Below are 22110 nucleotides of genomic sequence, written 5' to 3'. Positions count from 1 at the left end.
TGTAATGTCATTGTCACTAACCTCATCACTTGATGTTCCTTTCAAATGATCTTCTTGTGATGTAAGTGCCATATCCTTCCTGTTCTTTGGAAGGGGGTTCTCGAGCTCATCATGAGCTTGACATGTCATTTCGTAGGTCATTAGAGACCCAATAAGTTCTTCAAGAGGGAATGTTTTGAGGTCCTTGGCCTCTTGAATGACCGTAACTTTTGGATCCAAACTTTTAGGAAGAGATCTTAAGATTTTGTTTACTAGTTCAAAGTTAGAAAAACCTTTACCAAGAGCTTTGAGTCCATTGATGACATCCGTGAAACGGGTGTACATGTCTCCGATGGACTCACTTGGCTTCATTCGGAAAAGTTCATAAGAGTGCACAAGGATGTTGATTTTGGACTCTTTCACTCGGCCAGTGCCTTCATGAGTGACCTCAAGAGTTCTCCAAATATCAAAAGCCGAATCACAAATTGAAACACGATTAAACTCATTTTTATCTAGTGCACAAAACAAGGCATTCATAGCCTTTGCGTTTAAAGCAAAAACCTTCTTCTCCGATTCATTCCATTCGCTCATCGGAAGAGAAGATTTTTGAAATCCGTTTTCGACAATAGTCCAAAGCTCGAAATCCATGGAAATAAGGAAGATCCTCATACGGGTCTTCCAATACATGTAATCCGACCCATTAAACATAGGTGGACGTGTGATAGAGTGTCCCTCATGCATGCCGGAGTTGTCACACCCCTAAAAATATCCATGATATTTAAAGTTTTTTTTTTGTCTCAACTAACCCAGGATCCAAACACACGTTTGAGGTCACTAAGAAAACATTCAGATCAAATTTCACCTCTATAATCTATCAATTCATAACCCTGTGCAATTCATAAACATAGCATACATCACTCGATAATTCATGCAATCTGAACTCAACTCACCAAATAAAAATCACAATATAAATCCACAAGTGGGGAAATCTATGCAGTCACCAGAATCATCGATTTACCATAAGTTCATATCATTACACAAATTTAATTTAACATTCCAAAATCCTATACACAAGGGATCCTTTATCTTACACAAAATCCACAGGTCCAGATTCATCGTCACATTTCATAATATGCAGAGTAACTTATACACAACTACATATATGCTAACAAAAGTTCTGCCCAACGTCTTCTAAACTCTCCACTGTCTCAGCCCATTCTTAACATTTAAGCAAGCGATACGCTATCCTGAAAAATTTATCAACAAATGGGGTGAGCATAAAGAGCTCAGCAAGTGACTAACATATCCATATCAAAATAGTACAATTTCCAAAGAGATGCAGTTTTCAAACACAAAGCAGAATATACGATTTCGTATACTTAATATCATTAGGAGCAGAAATCATAGTTGTCCTTTTTAATCATACATATTTGGTTCCTGACAGATGGGGCATAGAGTAATTGGAGCATATCAGAAACAAAGGAAACATATCGGAGCTTATCAATGGCATTTAAAATGTTCCAAATCACATCAACGACATATGGAACATTACGAAGCAAAATCAACAGTGAATGAAGCATTTCAGAGCATATCAAACTCATATGTCGTACAGAAGCTCAAACGTCGTCCTTGACGTTGCAATCATATCATAACTATCCAGAGCACGAACAGAAATAACTCACAAAAACTCTGGATGTCATATCAAACATATAGAGGGTGTAGTGGGATCTCAGTCAGAATGTGATTCATCCATTTCTGAATGACCACCTGACAAAAGTCTCCCACGTCTGGGAGCTCCATCCACCCACGTCTAGGTGAAGTCAAAGGGGCCGGCAGAGCATCGCAGGCTCTAAGCAATATCCCACAAAGCGGGACCCCACAAAGCGGGCAAATAAGCGCATACCAGAATATCCCTCAAAGCGGGACCCCACAAAGCGGGCAAATCAGCGCATACCCTTTACCATTTCTGGCAAAGGTCCAGACAATCCCACACACCAGAGTACAAGAAGGCAGTTTCAACAAAAAGTAGCATATAACGGAAGCACACGCGGAACAACCAAACGTACATGTGCCTTTTCAAAAGCAGTGTGATGCAAGGAACAAATCTCTCACAAAAGTATTCATTTTAGGAAAGAAATGAAAGCAAGAGTGTACAGGGATTCCAAGCAATTATAATCAGCTCAATTGCAATAAGAAGATTAGGCGAACTCAAGTATCCAAAGGAAATGGAACAGAATATGCGAAATCGACCAAAGCTCGATTTCGGACAGAATTCCAGTGGCACATCAAACAAATATTTCAGAATAACAATTATGCTCCAATACCCATAAGAAGGCTATGGTCGAATCATATATCAATCTATATTCGGATGGAACAGATTTCATATGAAACAGGGCTCCCAACACAGAGTTACCTCTGATTTGGTAACACAAGGTCAAAATCACAATCACTGTTTTACAGAATTTATAGGGTCGGATTCAACAGACGGTAGGGTGGGCAATTGAACTCCAAAATTTTCAAACTGTATGTCCAAAGAAATATTTTCAAATCTAGTTTCAAATAAAATCAGTTTGGTACAAATCAGAATTCTCAACAGGGAGTTATAGATAACTTAGTATCGATAGGTCAGAAATCTTGAAGTCTGTTTTACAGCATCTATAGTCTCATTTGAAAGAAAAGTTTGGGTAAGTATTCGGTGTCCAAATTCTACAAAATCGGTGTCAAAAGAAAGACATAAGAGTCTAATTACAAACAAAATAGTTCCTGCCTGAATTCACATTTTGTGCTAAAACTTATAGCCGAAACAGTGTATAGGGGTCAATATACCGAAAATATTTCAGAATCCATGGTTTTAAGTCCAAAGAGAGACATATCAGTTTCTAAATAGAAATCTTCCAATTTATTTTGAATCAACATAAAAACAGAGTCTAATACTTCTGTAGGATGGGGTTAGAACACTTGCCTTTGGAAATTTTGACCCGAAATGACAAGATTAAAGCAAGAACCCTAAAAGCCCCAATTTTCTTCTTCTTCTTCTTCTTCTTCTTCTTCTTTCTTTCTTTCTTTCTTTCCCTGATCACCCACGAGCTGCCTCCTCTGCTTCCTTAACAACGAAGGCAGAGAAGCTTAAGCGGTGGAATTTGTCATTTGGTGCATTTTGCAGTTTAGTCCTTGTTTTTATCATATTCACGATTAGGTCCTTAGGGTTTACATATAGGTCCTCAGATTCTTTCTTTTTTTTTTTTTTTTTTTAACAGATCTCCCAAATCTTAAAAATAAGTTACCTCTAATTCATACTCTATTTCTTTTGTCAATTAAAATAGATGCTTACATTATCACCAAAAATTATACGAACACTCGGAAATGAGGGGTGTTACACTCTCCCCCCCTTAAAAGAAAAATTTAGTCCTCTAAATTTATCGTACCTCTATTCGATGAAAAGACGAGGATACACCTTTTTCATTTCCTCTTCTAGCTCCCAAGTTGTCTCTTCTCCAGAATGATGTCTCCAATTTACTTGAACTAGTGGGACGACCCGATTCCTTAGGACTTTTTCTTTCTTATCAATAATCTGAATAGGCTCTTCCACATAGGATAGATCTTTATCGAACTCCACCAGCTCATACTTAATGATGTGAGAAGGGTCATACATATACTTTCTAATCATCGAGACATGAAATATATCATGGACATGGCTCAATGCTGGTGGTAAGGCAATCCTGTAAGCGACAGAACCAACCCTCTCAAGAACCTCAAAAGGTCCAATAAATCTTGGGTTTAACTTTCCTTTCTTCCCAAACCTTATAATGCCTTTGGAAGGGGAGACTTTTAAGAATACAAAATCTCCGATTTCAAACTCAATATCTCGTCTCCTATTATCGGCATAACTCTTTTGACGACTCTGAGCAGCTTTTAACCTTTTCCTTATAACTTGAATTTTCTCGGTAGTTTCTTGTACCTTGTCCGGTGCTAACAACTTTCTGTCCCCAACTTCCTCCCAACATATAGGTGTTATGCACTTTCGCCCATATAAAGCTTCATACGGAGCCATCTGAATACTTGAATGATAACTATTGTTATACGTGAACTCGACAAGTGAAATATCCTTATCCCATTCACCTTTCCAATCCATAACATAGGCTCTAAGCAAATCCTCAAGTGTTTGAATTGTTCTTTCTGACTGACCATCAGTCTGAGGATGATATGCAGTACTAAACTTAACTTTAGTGCCCATAGATTCCTGTAACCTTCTCCAGAATCTAGAGAGAAATCTGGAGTCTCTATCAGAGATGATCTCCTTTGGAATACCATGAAGTCTGACTATTTCATTAACATATAAATCTGCAAGTCTATCAAGCGAATAAGTCATATTAATCGGAAGGAAATGTGCAGATTTTGTTAACCTATCAATGATAACCCAAATAGCATCATGCTTCCTCGAGGTTCTGGGTAGTCCTGAAACAAAATCCATAGTAATACATTCCCATTTCCATTCCGGTATAACTAAAGGTTGCAGCAACCCTCCAGGTCTTTGGTGTTCTACTTTGATTTGCTGACACGTCAAACATTTTGAAACATACATTGCAATTTCCTTCTTCATGCCTTCCCACCAATAATAACTTTGAAGATCTCTATACATCTTAGTGCTCCCAGGGTGTAGGGCGTACTTTGAAGTATGACTTTCATTTAGGATTTGATTCTTGATATCTAGTTCATTTGGTACACATACTCTCTCCCCAAATCTCAATAGGCCATCCTTTGAAACTTGAAATTGTGGCTTCAATTCCTTTTCTACTTCACTCCTCAAGTAGATTAAGTGTGGATCTCGTAATTGTCCCTCCTTAATTTGTTGCATAAGATCATACTGCATTTGAATGGAGGCCATCAAAATCATCGAGTCTTGCTCTTTCCTCAAAGCTTTCAAATCAAAATTTTCTTCTATTAGCTTCCATTGCTTCACGACCAGACTAGCCATAAAACTTGTAGATTTTCTACTAAGTGCATCAGCTACAACATTGGCCTTGCCCGGGTGATAACGGATGGCACAATCATAATCCTTCAGAAGTTCTATCCATCTTCGCTGCCTCATGTTCAACTCCTTCTGAGTGAAAATGTATTTTAAACTCTTGTGATCAGTGAAGATTTCAAACTGTCGACCATACAAATAATGTCTCCAAATCTTTAGAGCAAAAATGATTGCTGCTAATTCCAAATCATGAGTTGGATAATTCAATTCATAACCTTTAAGTTGCCTAGAAGCATAAGCAATTACTCTCCCTTCCTGCATCAAAACACATCCTAGCCCCTTTCTTGAAGCATCAGTATAAACTACAAATCCCTCACTACCACTTGGAATAGTGAGAATAGGGGCACTAGTCAATCTTCTTTTTAACTCTTGAAAGCTTTGCTCACAATCATCGCCCCATACAAATTTCATATTCTTCTTAGTGAGTTTGGTGAGAGGTTGAGCAATTCGAGAAAATCCCTCCACAAATCTCCTGTAATAACCTGCCATGCCCAAGAAACTTCTAACCTCTGTTACATTTGTTGGTACTTCCCATTCAACTACAGCTTCTATTTTCCTTGGATCAACAGATATACCCTTCCCTGAAATCACATGACCTAAGAAAGCAACTTCATTCAACCAAAATTCACATTTGCTGAACTTCGCATACAACTTCTTTTCTCTCAGTATGGACAACACATCTCTCAAGTGTTCCTCATGCTCCTGGTTACTCTTTGAATACACCAATATGTCATCAATAAATACAATTACACAGATATCCAAGAGCGGTTGAAATATCCTATTCATTAGTTCCATAAAAGCTGCAGGGGCATTTGTCAAACCAAACGGCATCACCAAGAATTCATAATGACCATATCGAGTTCTGAAAGCTGTTTTTGAAATATCCTCCTCCTTGATCTTTAACTGATAGTAACCTGACCTCAGGTCAATCTTAGAGAATACTTGTGCACCCTGCAGTTGATCAAACAAATCATCAATTCTAGGTATGGGGTATTTGTTTTTGATGGTCACCTGATTCAACTGTCTATAATCAATACAAAGCCTCAATGTTCCATCCTTCTTCTTCACTAATAGTACCGGAGCACCCCATGGGGACACACTGGGTCGTATGAAACCCTTATCTAATAATTCTTGTATTTGCTTCTTTAATTCTTCAAGCTCAAGTGGTGCCATTCTGTAGGGAGGCTTAGATATTGGGGCGGTACTGGGGACTAGATCAATAGCAAATTCACCCTCTCTATCTAGAGGTAAACCAGGCAAGTCGTCTGGAAATACATCAGGGAATTCTTTGACCACTGAAATTTCATCAATGTGGGTTTCCTGATTTGAATGCTCCTTTACACACACCACATAACAAAAACAACCTTTCTGCATAAGATGATAAGCTTGAAGTGCGGATATTAAGCAAGGAGGCAAATCATGCTTAATGCCCTCAAAGAAAAATATAGGCTGATCTGGTATGCAGAAAGTAATTATTTTTTTGTAACAATCAATACTAGCGTGATGAGAAGATAACCAATCCATGCCGAGTATAATATCAAAGCCCTGGATCTCTAGGAGAATCAAATCAGCAAGGAATTCGTGGTCTCCAATAGAGATCAAACAAGATGGGTAGACCAAGTTTGTTGCCAATGAATCTCCAACAGCAGTTGTTACATATAACATATAATCCAGGGATTTAGGTGGAATATCCAAGTGACAAGCAAAGTATTTTGAAACAAACGATAAGTTGGAGCCGGGATCAAACAAAACTTTTGCATTTCTTTTAGAAACATGAAGAATACCTTCCACCACTGACTTAGAAGCTTTAGAATCTTGTTCAGTGATAGCGTACACTCTAGCATGGACTGAGGGTCTAGGAGGCAGTGACTCTTTCTTCTTGTTCGGTGGGCAATCTCTTATTTGATGACCCAGCTTTCCACAACCAAAACATGCTCCAGTCACCCGAAAACACCGACTTGTTTCATGATTTAATCCGCATTTTGCACATAACTGAGTCCTCCCCAATGGTTTCCTTTTCTCAAATCCAGATGTCTTAAACCTCTTGTTACTATCTTCATATTCATTTTCTCTCCTGCTTTTGCTAGTAAATTTGTCCCTTTTGTTCTTGCCAATGATTTCTTGAATTTCCTCCATGTTTCTTTCAATTTTTCAAAGCTCTTTCTACCGTATCAGCATATGTTTATAATTTTAAAGCTGACATTCCGCTTCTTATTGCTGGTCGTAATCCCCTTTCAAACCTTCTTGCTTTTCTAGATTCATCATCAGTCATACGTATGGCAAACCTAGAGAGCTCAGTAAATTTAGATTCATACCTTGCTTCCTAAAACATCAAAAGAATATTTTCTTTGATCAATCTCTAAATGAATAGTCAATAAACCTCAAAAAAATATTCTTAGTGATTCTCAAATCATGCTCTGATACCACCTCTGTCACACCCCTAAAAATATCCATGATATTTAAAGTTTTTTTTTTGTCTCAACTAACCCAGGATCCAAACACACGTTTGAGGTCACTAAGAAAACATTCAGATCAAATTTCACCTCTATAATCTATCAATTCATAACCCTGTGCAATTCATAAACATAGCATACATCACTCGATAATTCATGCAATCTGAACTCAACTCACCAAATAAAAATCACAATATAAATCCACAAGTGGGGAAATCTATGCAGTCACCAGAATCATCGATTTACCATAAGTTCATATCATTACACAAATTTAATTTAACATTCCAAAATCCTATACACAAGGGATCCTTTATCTTACACAAAATCCACAGGTCCAGATTCATCGTCACATTTCATAATATGCAGAGTAACTTATACACAACTACATATATGCTAACAAAAGTTCTGCCCAACGTCTTCTAAACTCTCCACTGTCTCAGCCCATTCTTAACATTTAAGCAAGCGATACGCTATCCTGAAAAATTTATCAACAAATGGGGTGAGCATAAAGAGCTCAGCAAGTGACTAACATATCCATATCAAAATAGTACAATTTCCAAAGAGATGCAGTTTTCAAACACAAAGCAGAATATACGATTTCGTATACTTAATATCATTAGGAGCAGAAATCATAGTTGTCCTTTTTAATCATACATATTTGGTTCCTGACAGATGGGGCATAGAGTAATTGGAGCATATCAGAAACAAAGGAAACATATCGGAGCTTATCAATGGCATTTAAAATGTTCCAAATCACATCAACGACATATGGAACATTACGAAGCAAAATCAACAGTGAATGAAGCATTTCAGAGCATATCAAACTCATATGTCGTACAGAAGCTCAAACGTCGTCCTTGACGTTGCAATCATATCATAACTATCCAGAGCACGAACAGAAATAACTCACAAAAACTCTGGATGTCATATCAAACATATAGAGGGTGTAGTGGGATCTCAGTCAGAATGTGATTCATCCATTTCTGAATGACCACCTGACAAAAGTCTCCCACGTCTGGGAGCTCCATCCACCCACGTCTAGGTGAAGTCAAAGGGGCCGGCAGAGCATCGCAGGCTCTAAGCAATATCCCACAAAGCGGGACCCCACAAAGCGGGCAAATAAGCGCATACCAGAATATCCCTCAAAGCGGGACCCCACAAAGCGGGCAAATCAGCGCATACCCTTTACCATTTCTGGCAAAGGTCCAGACAATCCCACACACCAGAGTACAAGAAGGCAGTTTCAACAAAAAGTAGCATATAACGGAAGCACACGCGGAACAACCAAACGTACATGTGCCTTTTCAAAAGCAGTGTGATGCAAGGAACAAATCTCTCACAAAAGTATTCATTTTAGGAAAGAAATGAAAGCAAGAGTGTACAGGGATTCCAAGCAATTATAATCAGCTCAATTGCAATAAGAAGATTAGGCGAACTCAAGTATCCAAAGGAAATGGAACAGAATATGCGAAATCGACCAAAGCTCGATTTCGGACAGAATTCCAGTGGCACATCAAACAAATATTTCAGAATAACAATTATGCTCCAATACCCATAAGAAGGCTATGGTCGAATCATATATCAATCTATATTCGGATGGAACAGATTTCATATGAAACAGGGCTCCCAACACAGAGTTACCTCTGATTTGGTAACACAAGGTCAAAATCACAATCACTGTTTTACAGAATTTATAGGGTCGGATTCAACAGACGGTAGGGTGGGCAATTGAACTCCAAAATTTTCAAACTGTATGTCCAAAGAAATATTTTCAAATCTAGTTTCAAATAAAATCAGTTTGGTACAAATCAGAATTCTCAACAGGGAGTTATAGATAACTTAGTATCGATAGGTCAGAAATCTTGAAGTCTGTTTTACAGCATCTATAGTCTCATTTGAAAGAAAAGTTTGGGTAAGTATTCGGTGTCCAAATTCTACAAAATCGGTGTCAAAAGAAAGACATAAGAGTCTAATTACAAACAAAATAGTTCCTGCCTGAATTCACATTTTGTGCTAAAACTTATAGCCGAAACAGTGTATAGGGGTCAATATACCGAAAATATTTCAGAATCCATGGTTTTAAGTCCAAAGAGAGACATATCAGTTTCTAAATAGAAATCTTCCAATTTATTTTGAATCAACATAAAAACAGAGTCTAATACTTCTGTAGGATGGGGTTAGAACACTTGCCTTTGGAAATTTTGACCCGAAATGACAAGATTAAAGCAAGAACCCTAAAAGCCCCAATTTTCTTCTTCTTCTTCTTCTTCTTCTTCTTCTTTCTTTCTTTCTTTCTTTCCCTGATCACCCACGAGCTGCCTCCTCTGCTTCCTTAACAACGAAGGCAGAGAAGCTTAAGCGGTGGAATTTGTCATTTGGTGCATTTTGCAGTTTAGTCCTTGTTTTTATCATATTCACGATTAGGTCCTTAGGGTTTACATATAGGTCCTCAGATTCTTTCTTTTTTTTTTTTTTTTTTTAACAGATCTCCCAAATCTTAAAAATAAGTTACCTCTAATTCATACTCTATTTCTTTTGTCAATTAAAATAGATGCTTACATTATCACCAAAAATTATACGAACACTCGGAAATGAGGGGTGTTACACTCTCCCCCCCTTAAAAGAAAAATTTAGTCCTCTAAATTTATCGTACCTCTATTCGATGAAAAGACGAGGATACACCTTTTTCATTTCCTCTTCTAGCTCCCAAGTTGTCTCTTCTCCAGAATGATGTCTCCAATTTACTTGAACTAGTGGGACGACCCTATTCCTTAGGACTTTTTCTTTCTTATCAATAATCTGAATAGGCTCTTCCACATAGGATAGATCTTTATCGAACTCCACCAGCTCATACTTAATGATGTGAGAAGGGTCATACATATACTTTCTAATCATCGAGACATGAAATATATCATGGACATGGCTCAATGCTGGTGGTAAGGCAATCCTGTAAGCGACAGAACCAACCCTCTCAAGAACCTCAAAAGGTCCAATAAATCTTGGGTTTAACTTTCCTTTCTTCCCAAACCTTATAATGCCTTTGGAAGGGGAGACTTTTAAGAATACAAAATCTCCGATTTCAAACTCAATATCTCGTCTCCTATTATCGGCATAACTCTTTTGACGACTCTGAGCAGCTTTTAACCTTTTCCTTATAACTTGAATTTTCTCGGTAGTTTCTTGTACCTTGTCCGGTGCTAACAACTTTCTGTCCCCAACTTCCTCCCAACATATAGGTGTTATGCACTTTCGCCCATATAAAGCTTCATACGGAGCCATCTGAATACTTGAATGATAACTATTGTTATACGTGAACTCGACAAGTGAAATATCCTTATCCCATTCACCTTTCCAATCCATAACATAGGCTCTAAGCAAATCCTCAAGTGTTTGAATTGTTCTTTCTGACTGACCATCAGTCTGAGGATGATATGCAGTACTAAACTTAACTTTAGTGCCCATAGATTCCTGTAACCTTCTCCAGAATCTAGAGAGAAATCTGGAGTCTCTATCAGAGATGATCTCCTTTGGAATACCATGAAGTCTGACTATTTCATTAACATATAAATCTGCAAGTCTATCAAGCGAATAAGTCATATTAATCGGAAGGAAATGTGCAGATTTTGTTAACCTATCAATGATAACCCAAATAGCATCATGCTTCCTCGAGGTTCTGGGTAGTCCTGAAACAAAATCCATAGTAATACATTCCCATTTCCATTCCGGTATAACTAAAGGTTGCAGCAACCCTCCAGGTCTTTGGTGTTCTACTTTGATTTGCTGACACGTCAAACATTTTGAAACATACATTGCAATTTCCTTCTTCATGCCTTCCCACCAATAATAACTTTGAAGATCTCTATACATCTTAGTGCTCCCAGGGTGTAGGGCGTACTTTGAAGTATGACTTTCATTTAGGATTTGATTCTTGATATCTAGTTCATTTGGTACACATACTCTCTCCCCAAATCTCAATAGGCCATCCTTTGAAACTTGAAATTGTGGCTTCAATTCCTTTTCTACTTCACTCCTCAAGTAGATTAAGTGTGGATCTCGTAATTGTCCCTCCTTAATTTGTTGCATAAGATCATACTGCATTTGAATGGAGGCCATCAAAATCATCGAGTCTTGCTCTTTCCTCAAAGCTTTCAAATCAAAATTTTCTTCTATTAGCTTCCATTGCTTCACGACCAGACTAGCCATAAAACTTGTAGATTTTCTACTAAGTGCATCAGCTACAACATTGGCCTTGCCCGGGTGATAACGGATGGCACAATCATAATCCTTCAGAAGTTCTATCCATCTTCGCTGCCTCATGTTCAACTCCTTCTGAGTGAAAATGTATTTTAAACTCTTGTGATCAGTGAAGATTTCAAACTGTCGACCATACAAATAATGTCTCCAAATCTTTAGAGCAAAAATGATTGCTGCTAATTCCAAATCATGAGTTGGATAATTCAATTCATAACCTTTAAGTTGCCTAGAAGCATAAGCAATTACTCTCCCTTCCTGCATCAAAACACATCCTAGCCCCTTTCTTGAAGCATCAGTATAAACTACAAATCCCTCACTACCACTTGGAATAGTGAGAATAGGGGCACTAGTCAATCTTCTTTTTAACTCTTGAAAGCTTTGCTCACAATCATCGCCCCATACAAATTTCATATTCTTCTTAGTGAGTTTGGTGAGAGGTTGAGCAATTCGAGAAAATCCCTCCACAAATCTCCTGTAATAACCTGCCATGCCCAAGAAACTTCTAACCTCTGTTACATTTGTTGGTACTTCCCATTCAACTACAGCTTCTATTTTCCTTGGATCAACAGATATACCCTTCCCTGAAATCACATGACCTAAGAAAGCAACTTCATTCAACCAAAATTCACATTTGCTGAACTTCGCATACAACTTCTTTTCTCTCAGTATGGACAACACATCTCTCAAGTGTTCCTCATGCTCCTGGTTACTCTTTGAATACACCAATATGTCATCAATAAATACAATTACACAGATATCCAAGAGCGGTTGAAATATCCTATTCATTAGTTCCATAAAAGCTGCAGGGGCATTTGTCAAACCAAACGGCATCACCAAGAATTCATAATGACCATATCGAGTTCTGAAAGCTGTTTTTGAAATATCCTCCTCCTTGATCTTTAACTGATAGTAACCTGACCTCAGGTCAATCTTAGAGAATACTTGTGCACCCTGCAGTTGATCAAACAAATCATCAATTCTAGGTATGGGGTATTTGTTTTTGATGGTCACCTGATTCAACTGTCTATAATCAATACAAAGCCTCAATGTTCCATCCTTCTTCTTCACTAATAGTACCGGAGCACCCCATGGGGACACACTGGGTCGTATGAAACCCTTATCTAATAATTCTTGTATTTGCTTCTTTAATTCTTCAAGCTCAAGTGGTGCCATTCTGTAGGGAGGCTTAGATATTGGGGCGGTACTGGGGACTAGATCAATAGCAAATTCACCCTCTCTATCTAGAGGTAAACCAGGCAAGTCGTCTGGAAATACATCAGGGAATTCTTTGACCACTGAAATTTCATCAATGTGGGTTTCCTGATTTGAATGCTCCTTTACACACACCACATAACAAAAACAACCTTTCTGCATAAGATGATAAGCTTGAAGTGCGGATATTAAGCAAGGAGGCAAATCATGCTTAATGCCCTCAAAGAAAAATATAGGCTGATCTGGTATGCAGAAAGTAATTATTTTTTTGTAACAATCAATACTAGCGTGATGAGAAGATAACCAATCCATGCCGAGTATAATATCAAAGCCCTGGATCTCTAGGAGAATCAAATCAGCAAGGAATTCGTGGTCTCCAATAGAGATCAAACAAGATGGGTAGACCAAGTTTGTTGCCAATGAATCTCCAACAGCAGTTGTTACATATAACATATAATCCAGGGATTTAGGTGGAATATCCAAGTGACAAGCAAAGTATTTTGAAACAAACGATAAGTTGGAGCCGGGATCAAACAAAACTTTTGCATTTCTTTTAGAAACATGAAGAATACCTTCCACCACTGACTTAGAAGCTTTAGAATCTTGTTCAGTGATAGCGTACACTCTAGCATGGACTGAGGGTCTAGGAGGCAGTGACTCTTTCTTCTTGTTCGGTGGGCAATCTCTTATTTGATGACCCAGCTTTCCACAACCAAAACATGCTCCAGTCACCCGAAAACACCGACTTGTTTCATGATTTAATCCGCATTTTGCACATAACTGAGTCCTCCCCAATGGTTTCCTTTTCTCAAATCCAGATGTCTTAAACCTCTTGTTACTATCTTCATATTCATTTTCTCTCCTGCTTTTGCTAGTAAATTTGTCCCTTTTGTTCTTGCCAATGATTTCTTGAATTTCCTCCATGTTTCTTTCAATTTTTCAAAGCTCTTTCTACCGTATCAGCATATGTTTATAATTTTAAAGCTGACATTCCGCTTCTTATTGCTGGTCGTAATCCCCTTTCAAACCTTCTTGCTTTTCTAGATTCATCATCAGTCATACGTATGGCAAACCTAGAGAGCTCAGTAAATTTAGATTCATACCTTGCTTCCTAAAACATCAAAAGAATATTTTCTTTGATCAATCTCTAAATGAATAGTCAATAAACCTCAAAAAAATATTCTTAGTGATTCTCAAATCATGCTCTGATACCACCTCTGTCACACCCCTAAAAATATCCATGATATTTAAAGTTTTTTTTTTGTCTCAACTAACCCAGGATCCAAACACACGTTTGAGGTCACTAAGAAAACATTCAGATCAAATTTCACCTCTATAATCTATCAATTCATAACCCTGTGCAATTCATAAACATAGCATACATCACTCGATAATTCATGCAATCTGAACTCAACTCACCAAATAAAAATCACAATATAAATCCACAAGTGGGGAAATCTATGCAGTCACCAGAATCATCGATTTACCATAAGTTCATATCATTACACAAATTTAATTTAACATTCCAAAATCCTATACACAAGGGATCCTTTATCTTACACAAAATCCACAGGTCCAGATTCATCGTCACATTTCATAATATGCAGAGTAACTTATACACAACTACATATATGCTAACAAAAGTTCTGCCCAACGTCTTCTAAACTCTCCACTGTCTCAGCCCATTCTTAACATTTAAGCAAGCGATACGCTATCCTGAAAAATTTATCAACAAATGGGGTGAGCATAAAGAGCTCAGCAAGTGACTAACATATCCATATCAAAATAGTACAATTTCCAAAGAGATGCAGTTTTCAAACACAAAGCAGAATATACGATTTCGTATACTTAATATCATTAGGAGCAGAAATCATAGTTGTCCTTTTTAATCATACATATTTGGTTCCTGACAGATGGGGCATAGAGTAATTGGAGCATATCAGAAACAAAGGAAACATATCGGAGCTTATCAATGGCATTTAAAATGTTCCAAATCACATCAACGACATATGGAACATTACGAAGCAAAATCAACAGTGAATGAAGCATTTCAGAGCATATCAAACTCATATGTCGTACAGAAGCTCAAACGTCGTCCTTGACGTTGCAATCATATCATAACTATCCAGAGCACGAACAGAAATAACTCACAAAAACTCTGGATGTCATATCAAACATATAGAGGGTGTAGTGGGATCTCAGTCAGAATGTGATTCATCCATTTCTGAATGACCACCTGACAAAAGTCTCCCACGTCTGGGAGCTCCATCCACCCACGTCTAGGTGAAGTCAAAGGGGCCGGCAGAGCATCGCAGGCTCTAAGCAATATCCCACAAAGCGGGACCCCACAAAGCGGGCAAATAAGCGCATACCAGAATATCCCTCAAAGCGGGACCCCACAAAGCGGGCAAATCAGCGCATACCCTTTACCATTTCTGGCAAAGGTCCAGACAATCCCACACACCAGAGTACAAGAAGGCAGTTTCAACAAAAAGTAGCATATAACGGAAGCACACGCGGAACAACCAAACGTACATGTGCCTTTTCAAAAGCAGTGTGATGCAAGGAACAAATCTCTCACAAAAGTATTCATTTTAGGAAAGAAATGAAAGCAAGAGTGTACAGGGATTCCAAGCAATTATAATCAGCTCAATTGCAATAAGAAGATTAGGCGAACTCAAGTATCCAAAGGAAATGGAACAGAATATGCGAAATCGACCAAAGCTCGATTTCGGACAGAATTCCAGTGGCACATCAAACAAATATTTCAGAATAACAATTATGCTCCAATACCCATAAGAAGGCTATGGTCGAATCATATATCAATCTATATTCGGATGGAACAGATTTCATATGAAACAGGGCTCCCAACACAGAGTTACCTCTGATTTGGTAACACAAGGTCAAAATCACAATCACTGTTTTATAGAATTTATAGGGTCGGATTCAACAGACGGTAGGGTGGGCAATTGAACTCCAAAATTTTCAAACTGTATGTCCAAAGAAATATTTTCAAATCTAGTTTCAAATAAAATCAGTTTGGTACAAATCAGAATTCTCAACAGGGAGTTATAGATAACTTAGTATCGATAGGTCAGAAATCTTGAAGTCTGTTTTACAGCATCTATAGTCTCATTTGAAAGAAAAGTTTGGGTAAGTATTCGGTGTCCAAATTCTACAAAATCAGTGTCAAAAGAAAGACATAAGAGTCTAATTACAAACAAAATAGTTCCTGCCTGAATTCACATTTTGTGCTAAAACTTATAGCCGAAACAGTGTATAGGGGTCAATATACCGAAAATATTTCAGAATCCATGGTTTTAAGTCCAAAGAGAGACATATCAGTTTCTAAATAGAAATCTTCCAATTTATTTTGAATCAACATAAAAACAGAGTCTAATACTTCTGTAGGATGGGGTTAGAACACTTGCCTTTGGAAATTTTGACCCGAAATGACAAGATTAAAGCAAGAACCCTAAAAGCCCCAATTTTCTTCTTCTTCTTCTTCTTCTTCTTCTTCTTTCTTTCTTTCTTTCTTTCCCTGATCACCCACGAGCTGCCTCCTCTGCTTCCTTAACAACGAAGGCAGAGAAGCTTAAGCGGTGGAATTTGTCATTTGGTGCATTTTGCAGTTTAGTCCTTGTTTTTATCATATTCACGATTAGGTCCTTAGGGTTTACATATAGGTCCTCAGATTCTTTCTTTTTTTTTTTTTTTTTTTTTTAACAGATCTCCCAAATCTTAAAAATAAGTTACCTCTAATTCATACTCTATTTCTTTTGTCAATTAAAATAGATGCTTACATTATCACCAAAAATTATACGAACACTCGGAAATGAGGGGTGTTACAGGAGTAAGCCATCTCTCTTGGGTATTAAACCAAATATGAGAGTGAGCCTTGCTCTGATACCAATTGTTAGGATCGGAGTGGCACTAAGAGGCGGAGGGTGAATTAGTGCAGCGGTGAAGTGCGATAAACTTTTCACGATTTAAACACTTTTCGGAAACTTCGTACGATAAAAGCAACGTTTTCATTTAAAACCGTTTCGATTGTGTTTTAACTTGAAGAGATAAGTAAGACGGAGACAAAGCAGTATAGCATTAAAGTGCAAATGGTTTGCAGTAATATAAATGACAATAAGTAAATACAAACCAGAGATCATGCCGATTTTATAGTGGTTTCGTCAAATGACCGACATCCACTTACGAGGCCCCTCTTCGATGAGGCTCCCACTTTCCACTAGCAAATCTCTTGAAAGGGAAGGGTAAATGTAACACCCCTCATTTCCGAGTGTTCGTATAATTTTTGGTGATAATGTAAGCATCTATTTTAATTGACAAAAGAAATAGAGTATGAATTAGAGGTAACTTATTTTTAAGATTTGGGAGATCTGTTAAAAAAAAAAAAAAAAAAAGAAAGAATCTGAGGACCTATATGTAAACCCTAAGGACCTAATCGTGAATATGATAAAAACAAGGACTAAACTGCAAAATGCACCAAATGACAAATTCCACCGCTTAAGCTTCTCTGCCTTCGTTGTTAAGGAAGCAGAGGAGGCAGCTCGTGGGTGATCAGGGAAAGAAAGAAAGAAAGAAAGAAGAAGAAGAAGAAGAAGAAGAAGAAGAGGAAGAAAATTGGGGCTTTTAGGGTTCTTGCTTTAATCTTGTCATTTCGGGTCAAAATTTCCAAAGGCAAGTGTTCTAACCCCATCCTACAGAAGTATTAGACTCTGTTTTTATGTTGATTCAAAATAAATTGGAAGATTTCTATTTAGAAACTGATATGTCTCTCTTTGGACTTAAAACCATGGATTCTGAAATATTTTCGGTATATTGACCCCTATACACTGTTTCGGCTATAAGTTTTAGCACAAAATGTGAATTCAGGCAGGAACTATTTTGTTTGTAATTAGACTCTTATGTCTTTCTTTTGACACCGATTTTGTAGAATTTGGACACCGAATACTTACCCAAACTTTTCTTTCAAATGAGACTATAGATGCTGTAAAACAGACTTCAAGATTTCTGACCTATCGATACTAAGTTATCTATAACTCCCTGTTGAGAATTCTGATTTGTACCAAACTGATTTTATTTGAAACTAGATTTGAAAATATTTCTTTGGACATACAGTTTGAAAATTTTGGAGTTCAATTGCCCACCCTACCGTCTGTTGAATCCGACCCTATAAATTCTGTAAAACAGTGATTGTGATTTTGACCTTGTGTTACCAAATCAGAGGTAACTCTGTGTTGGGAGCCCTGTTTCATATGAAATCTGTTCCATCCGAATATAGATTGATATATGATTCGACCATAGCCTTCTTATGGGTATTGGAGCATAATTGTTATTCTGAAATATTTGTTTGATGTGCCACTGGAATTCTGTCCGAAATCGAGCTTTGGTCGATTTCGCATATTCTGTTCCATTTCCTTTGGATACTTGAGTTCGCCTAATCTTCTTATTGCAATTGAGCTGATTATAATTGCTTGGAATCCCTGTACACTCTTGCTTTCATTTCTTTCCTAAAATGAATACTTTTGTGAGAGATTTGTTCCTTGCATCACACTGCTTTTGAAAAGGCACATGTACGTTTGGTTGTTCCGCGTGTGCTTCCGTTATATGCTACTTTTTGTTGAAACTGCCTTCTTGTACTCTGGTGTGTGGGATTGTCTGGACCTTTGCCAGAAATGGTAAAGGGTATGCGCTGATTTGCCCGCTTTGTGGGGTCCCGCTTTGAGGGATATTCTGGTATGCGCTTATTTGCCCGCTTTGTGGGGTCCCGCTTTGTGGGATATTGCTTAGAGCCTGCGATGCTCTGCCGGCCCCTTTGACTTCACCTAGACGTGGGTGGATGGAGCTCCCAGACGTGGGAGACTTTTGTCAGGTGGTCATTCAGAAATGGATGAATCACATTCTGACTGAGATCCCACTACACCCTCTATATGTTTGATATGACATCCAGAGTTTTTGGTGAGTTATTTCTGTTCGTGCTCTGGATAGTTATGATATGATTGCAACGTCAAGGACGACGTTTGAGCTTCTGTACGACATATGAGTTTGATATGCTCTGAAATGCTTCATTCACTGTTGATTTTGCTTCGTAATGTTCCATATGTCGTTGATGTGATTTGGAACATTTTAAATGCCATTGATAAGCTCCGATATGTTTCCTTTGTTTCTGATATGCTCCAATTACTCTATGCCCCATCTGTCAGGAACCAAATATGTATGATTAAAAAGGACAACTATGATTTCTGCTCCTAATGATATTAAGTATACGAAATCGTATATTCTGCTTTGTGTTTGAAAACTGCATCTCTTTGGAAATTGTACTATTTTGATATGGATATGTTAGTCACTTGCTGAGCTCTTTATGCTCACCCCATTTGTTGATAAATTTTTCAGGATAGCGTATCGCTTGCTTAAATGTTAAGAATGGGCTGAGACAGTGGAGAGTTTAGAAGACGTTGGGCAGAACTTTTGTTAGCATATATGTAGTTGTGTATAAGTTACTCTGCATATTATGAAATGTGACGATGAATCTGGACCTGTGGATTTTGTGTAAGATAAAGGATCCCTTGTGTATAGGATTTTGGAATGTTAAATTAAATTTGTGTAATGACATGAACTTATGGTAAATCGATGATTCTGGTGACTGCATAGATTTCCCCACTTGTGGATTTATATTGTGATTTTTATTTGGTGAGTTGAGTTCAGATTGCATGAATTATCGAGTGATGTATGCTATGTTTATGAATTGCACAGGGTTATGAATTGATAGATTATAGAGGTGAAATTTGATCTGAATGTTTTCTTAGTGACCTCAAACGTGTGTTTGGATCCTGGGTTAGTTGAGACAAAAAAAAAAATTTTAAATATCATGGATATTTTTAGGGGTGTGACAGAGGTGGTATCAGAGCCTGATTTGAGAATCACTAAGAATATTATCTTTATTTGAGGTTTATTGACTGTCATTAGAGATTGATCAAAGAAAATGTTCTTTTGATGTTTTAGGAAGCGAGGATGACGAGATCATCTGGTTCTCCTATTGCATCTACTGCTGATCAATTGAGTGGTATTATGCGGACTTTGGAGACTATGGCACAAGTGATGCAACAACAACAACAACCTGTCCAACAAGGAAATAGTGATGGGACAGAGACATCAAACCAGACGGGGTTGGGAATTGGACAGTTTAAGAAGCTTAGTCCTCCCAGTTTCAGTGGTGAGTCTGATCCAATTGTGGCGGAACGATGGATGATGCAGATAGAGAAAATATTTGATGCCTTAAGTTACTCTGATGAACGAAAGGTTTTTCTTGCCACCTTTATGCTGGAAGGAGAAGCTGAACACTGGTGGAGAATGATTAAGAGGATGTCTGAAATCAAACATGAGCCAATGACATGGAAGTTATTCCAAGAAAAGTTTTACGACAAATATTTTCCAGATTGCATGAGAGAGCAAAAAGAATTGGAGTTCTTGAATCTTATCCAGGGAAGCATGACGGTTACAAAGTATGAATCTAAATTTACTGAGCTCTCCAGGTTTGCCACACATATGACTGATGATGAATCTAGAAAGGCAAGAAGGTTTGAAAGGGGATTACGGCCGGCAATAAGAAGCCGAATGTCAGCTTTAAAATTACAAACATATGCTGATACGGTAGAAAGAGCTTTGAAAATTGAAAGAGACATGGAGGAAATTCAAGAAATCATTGGCAAGAACCAAAGGAACAAATTTACTAGCAAAAGCAGGAGAGAAAATGAATACGAAGATAGTAACAAGAGGTTTAAGACATCTGGATTTGAGAAAAGGAAACCATGGGGGAGGACTCAGTTATGTGAAAAATGCGGATTAAATCATGAGACAAGTCGGTGTTTTCGGGTGACTGGAGCATGTTTTAATTGTGGAAAGCTAGGTCATCAAATAAAAGATTGCCCACTGAACAGGAAAAGAGAGCCACTGTCTCCTAGACCCTCAGCCCATGCTAGAGTATACGCTATCACTGAACAAGATTCTAGAGCTTCTAAATCAGTGGTGGAAGGTATTCTTCATGTTTCTAAAAGAAATGCAAAAGTTTTGTTTGATCCCGGCTCCAACTTATCGTTTGTTTCAAAATACTTTGCTTGTCACTTGGATATTCCACCTAAATCCCTGGATTATATGTTATATGTAACAATTGCTGTTGGAGATTCATTGGCAACAAACTTGGTCTACCCATCTTGTTTGATCTCTATTGGAGACCACGAATTCCTTGCTGATTTGATTCTCCTAGAGATCCAGGGCTTTGATATTATACTCGGCATGGATTGGTTATCTTCTCATCACGCTAGTATTGATTGTTACAAAAAAATAATTACTTTCTGCATACCAGATCAGCCTATATTTTTCTTTGAGGGCATTAAGCATGATTTGCCTCCTTGCTTAATATCCGCACTTCAAGCTTATCATCTTATGCAGAAAGGTTGTTTTTGTTATGTGGTGTGTGTAAAGGAGCATTCAAATCAGGAAACCCACCTTGATGAAATTTCAGTGGTCAAAGAATTCCCTGATGTATTTCCAGACGACTTGCCTGGTTTACCTCTAGATAGAGAGGGTGAATTTGCTATTGATCTAGTCCCCAGTACCGCCCCAATATCTAAGCCTCCCTACAGAATGGCACCACTTGAGCTTGAAGAATTAAAGAAGCAAATACAAGAATTATTAGATAAGGGTTTCATACGACCCAGTGTGTCCCCATGGGGTGCTCCGGTACTATTAGTGAAGAAGAAGGATGGAACATTGAGGCTTTGTATTGATTATAGACAGTTGAATCAGGTGACCATCAAAAACAAATACCCCATACCTAGAATTGATGATTTGTTTGATCAACTGCAGGGTGCACAAGTATTCTCTAAGATTGACCTGAGGTCAGGTTACTATCAGTTAAAGATCAAGGAGGAGGATATTTCAAAAACAGCTTTCAGAACTCGATATGGTCATTATGAATTCTTGGTGATGCCGTTTGGTTTGACAAATGCCCCTGCAGCTTTTATGGAACTAATGAATAGGATATTTCAACCGCTCTTGGATATCTGTGTAATTGTATTTATTGATGACATATTGGTGTATTCAAAGAGTAACCAGGAGCATGAGGAACACTTGAGAGATGTGTTGTCCATACTGAGAGAAAAGAAGTTGTAT

At 37.9% G+C, this 22110-nt stretch overlaps 1 protein-coding gene across 1 annotated transcript; it reads left to right on the top strand.

Moving 5' to 3' along the window:
* Positions 1-19348: 19348 nt before the first annotated feature.
* LOC135627515 (uncharacterized) lies at positions 19349-21090 on the top strand (the record flags this gene model as incomplete). Its single annotated transcript, XM_065133642.1, has 1 exon — positions 19349-21090. A coding segment is annotated over exon 1 (1140 nt), but the record flags the coding sequence as incomplete, so codon positions are not given.
* Positions 21091-22110: the final 1020 nt, after the last annotated feature.

This window comes from Musa acuminata, chromosome BXJ2-11, assembly GCF_036884655.1.
Source record: "Musa acuminata AAA Group cultivar baxijiao chromosome BXJ2-11, Cavendish_Baxijiao_AAA, whole genome shotgun sequence".
In the NCBI taxonomy this organism is placed as follows: domain Eukaryota; kingdom Viridiplantae; phylum Streptophyta; class Magnoliopsida; order Zingiberales; family Musaceae; genus Musa; species Musa acuminata.
The sequence above is the reverse complement of the archived record's forward strand: the minus strand, read 5'-3'. Positions and strand labels throughout refer to the sequence as shown.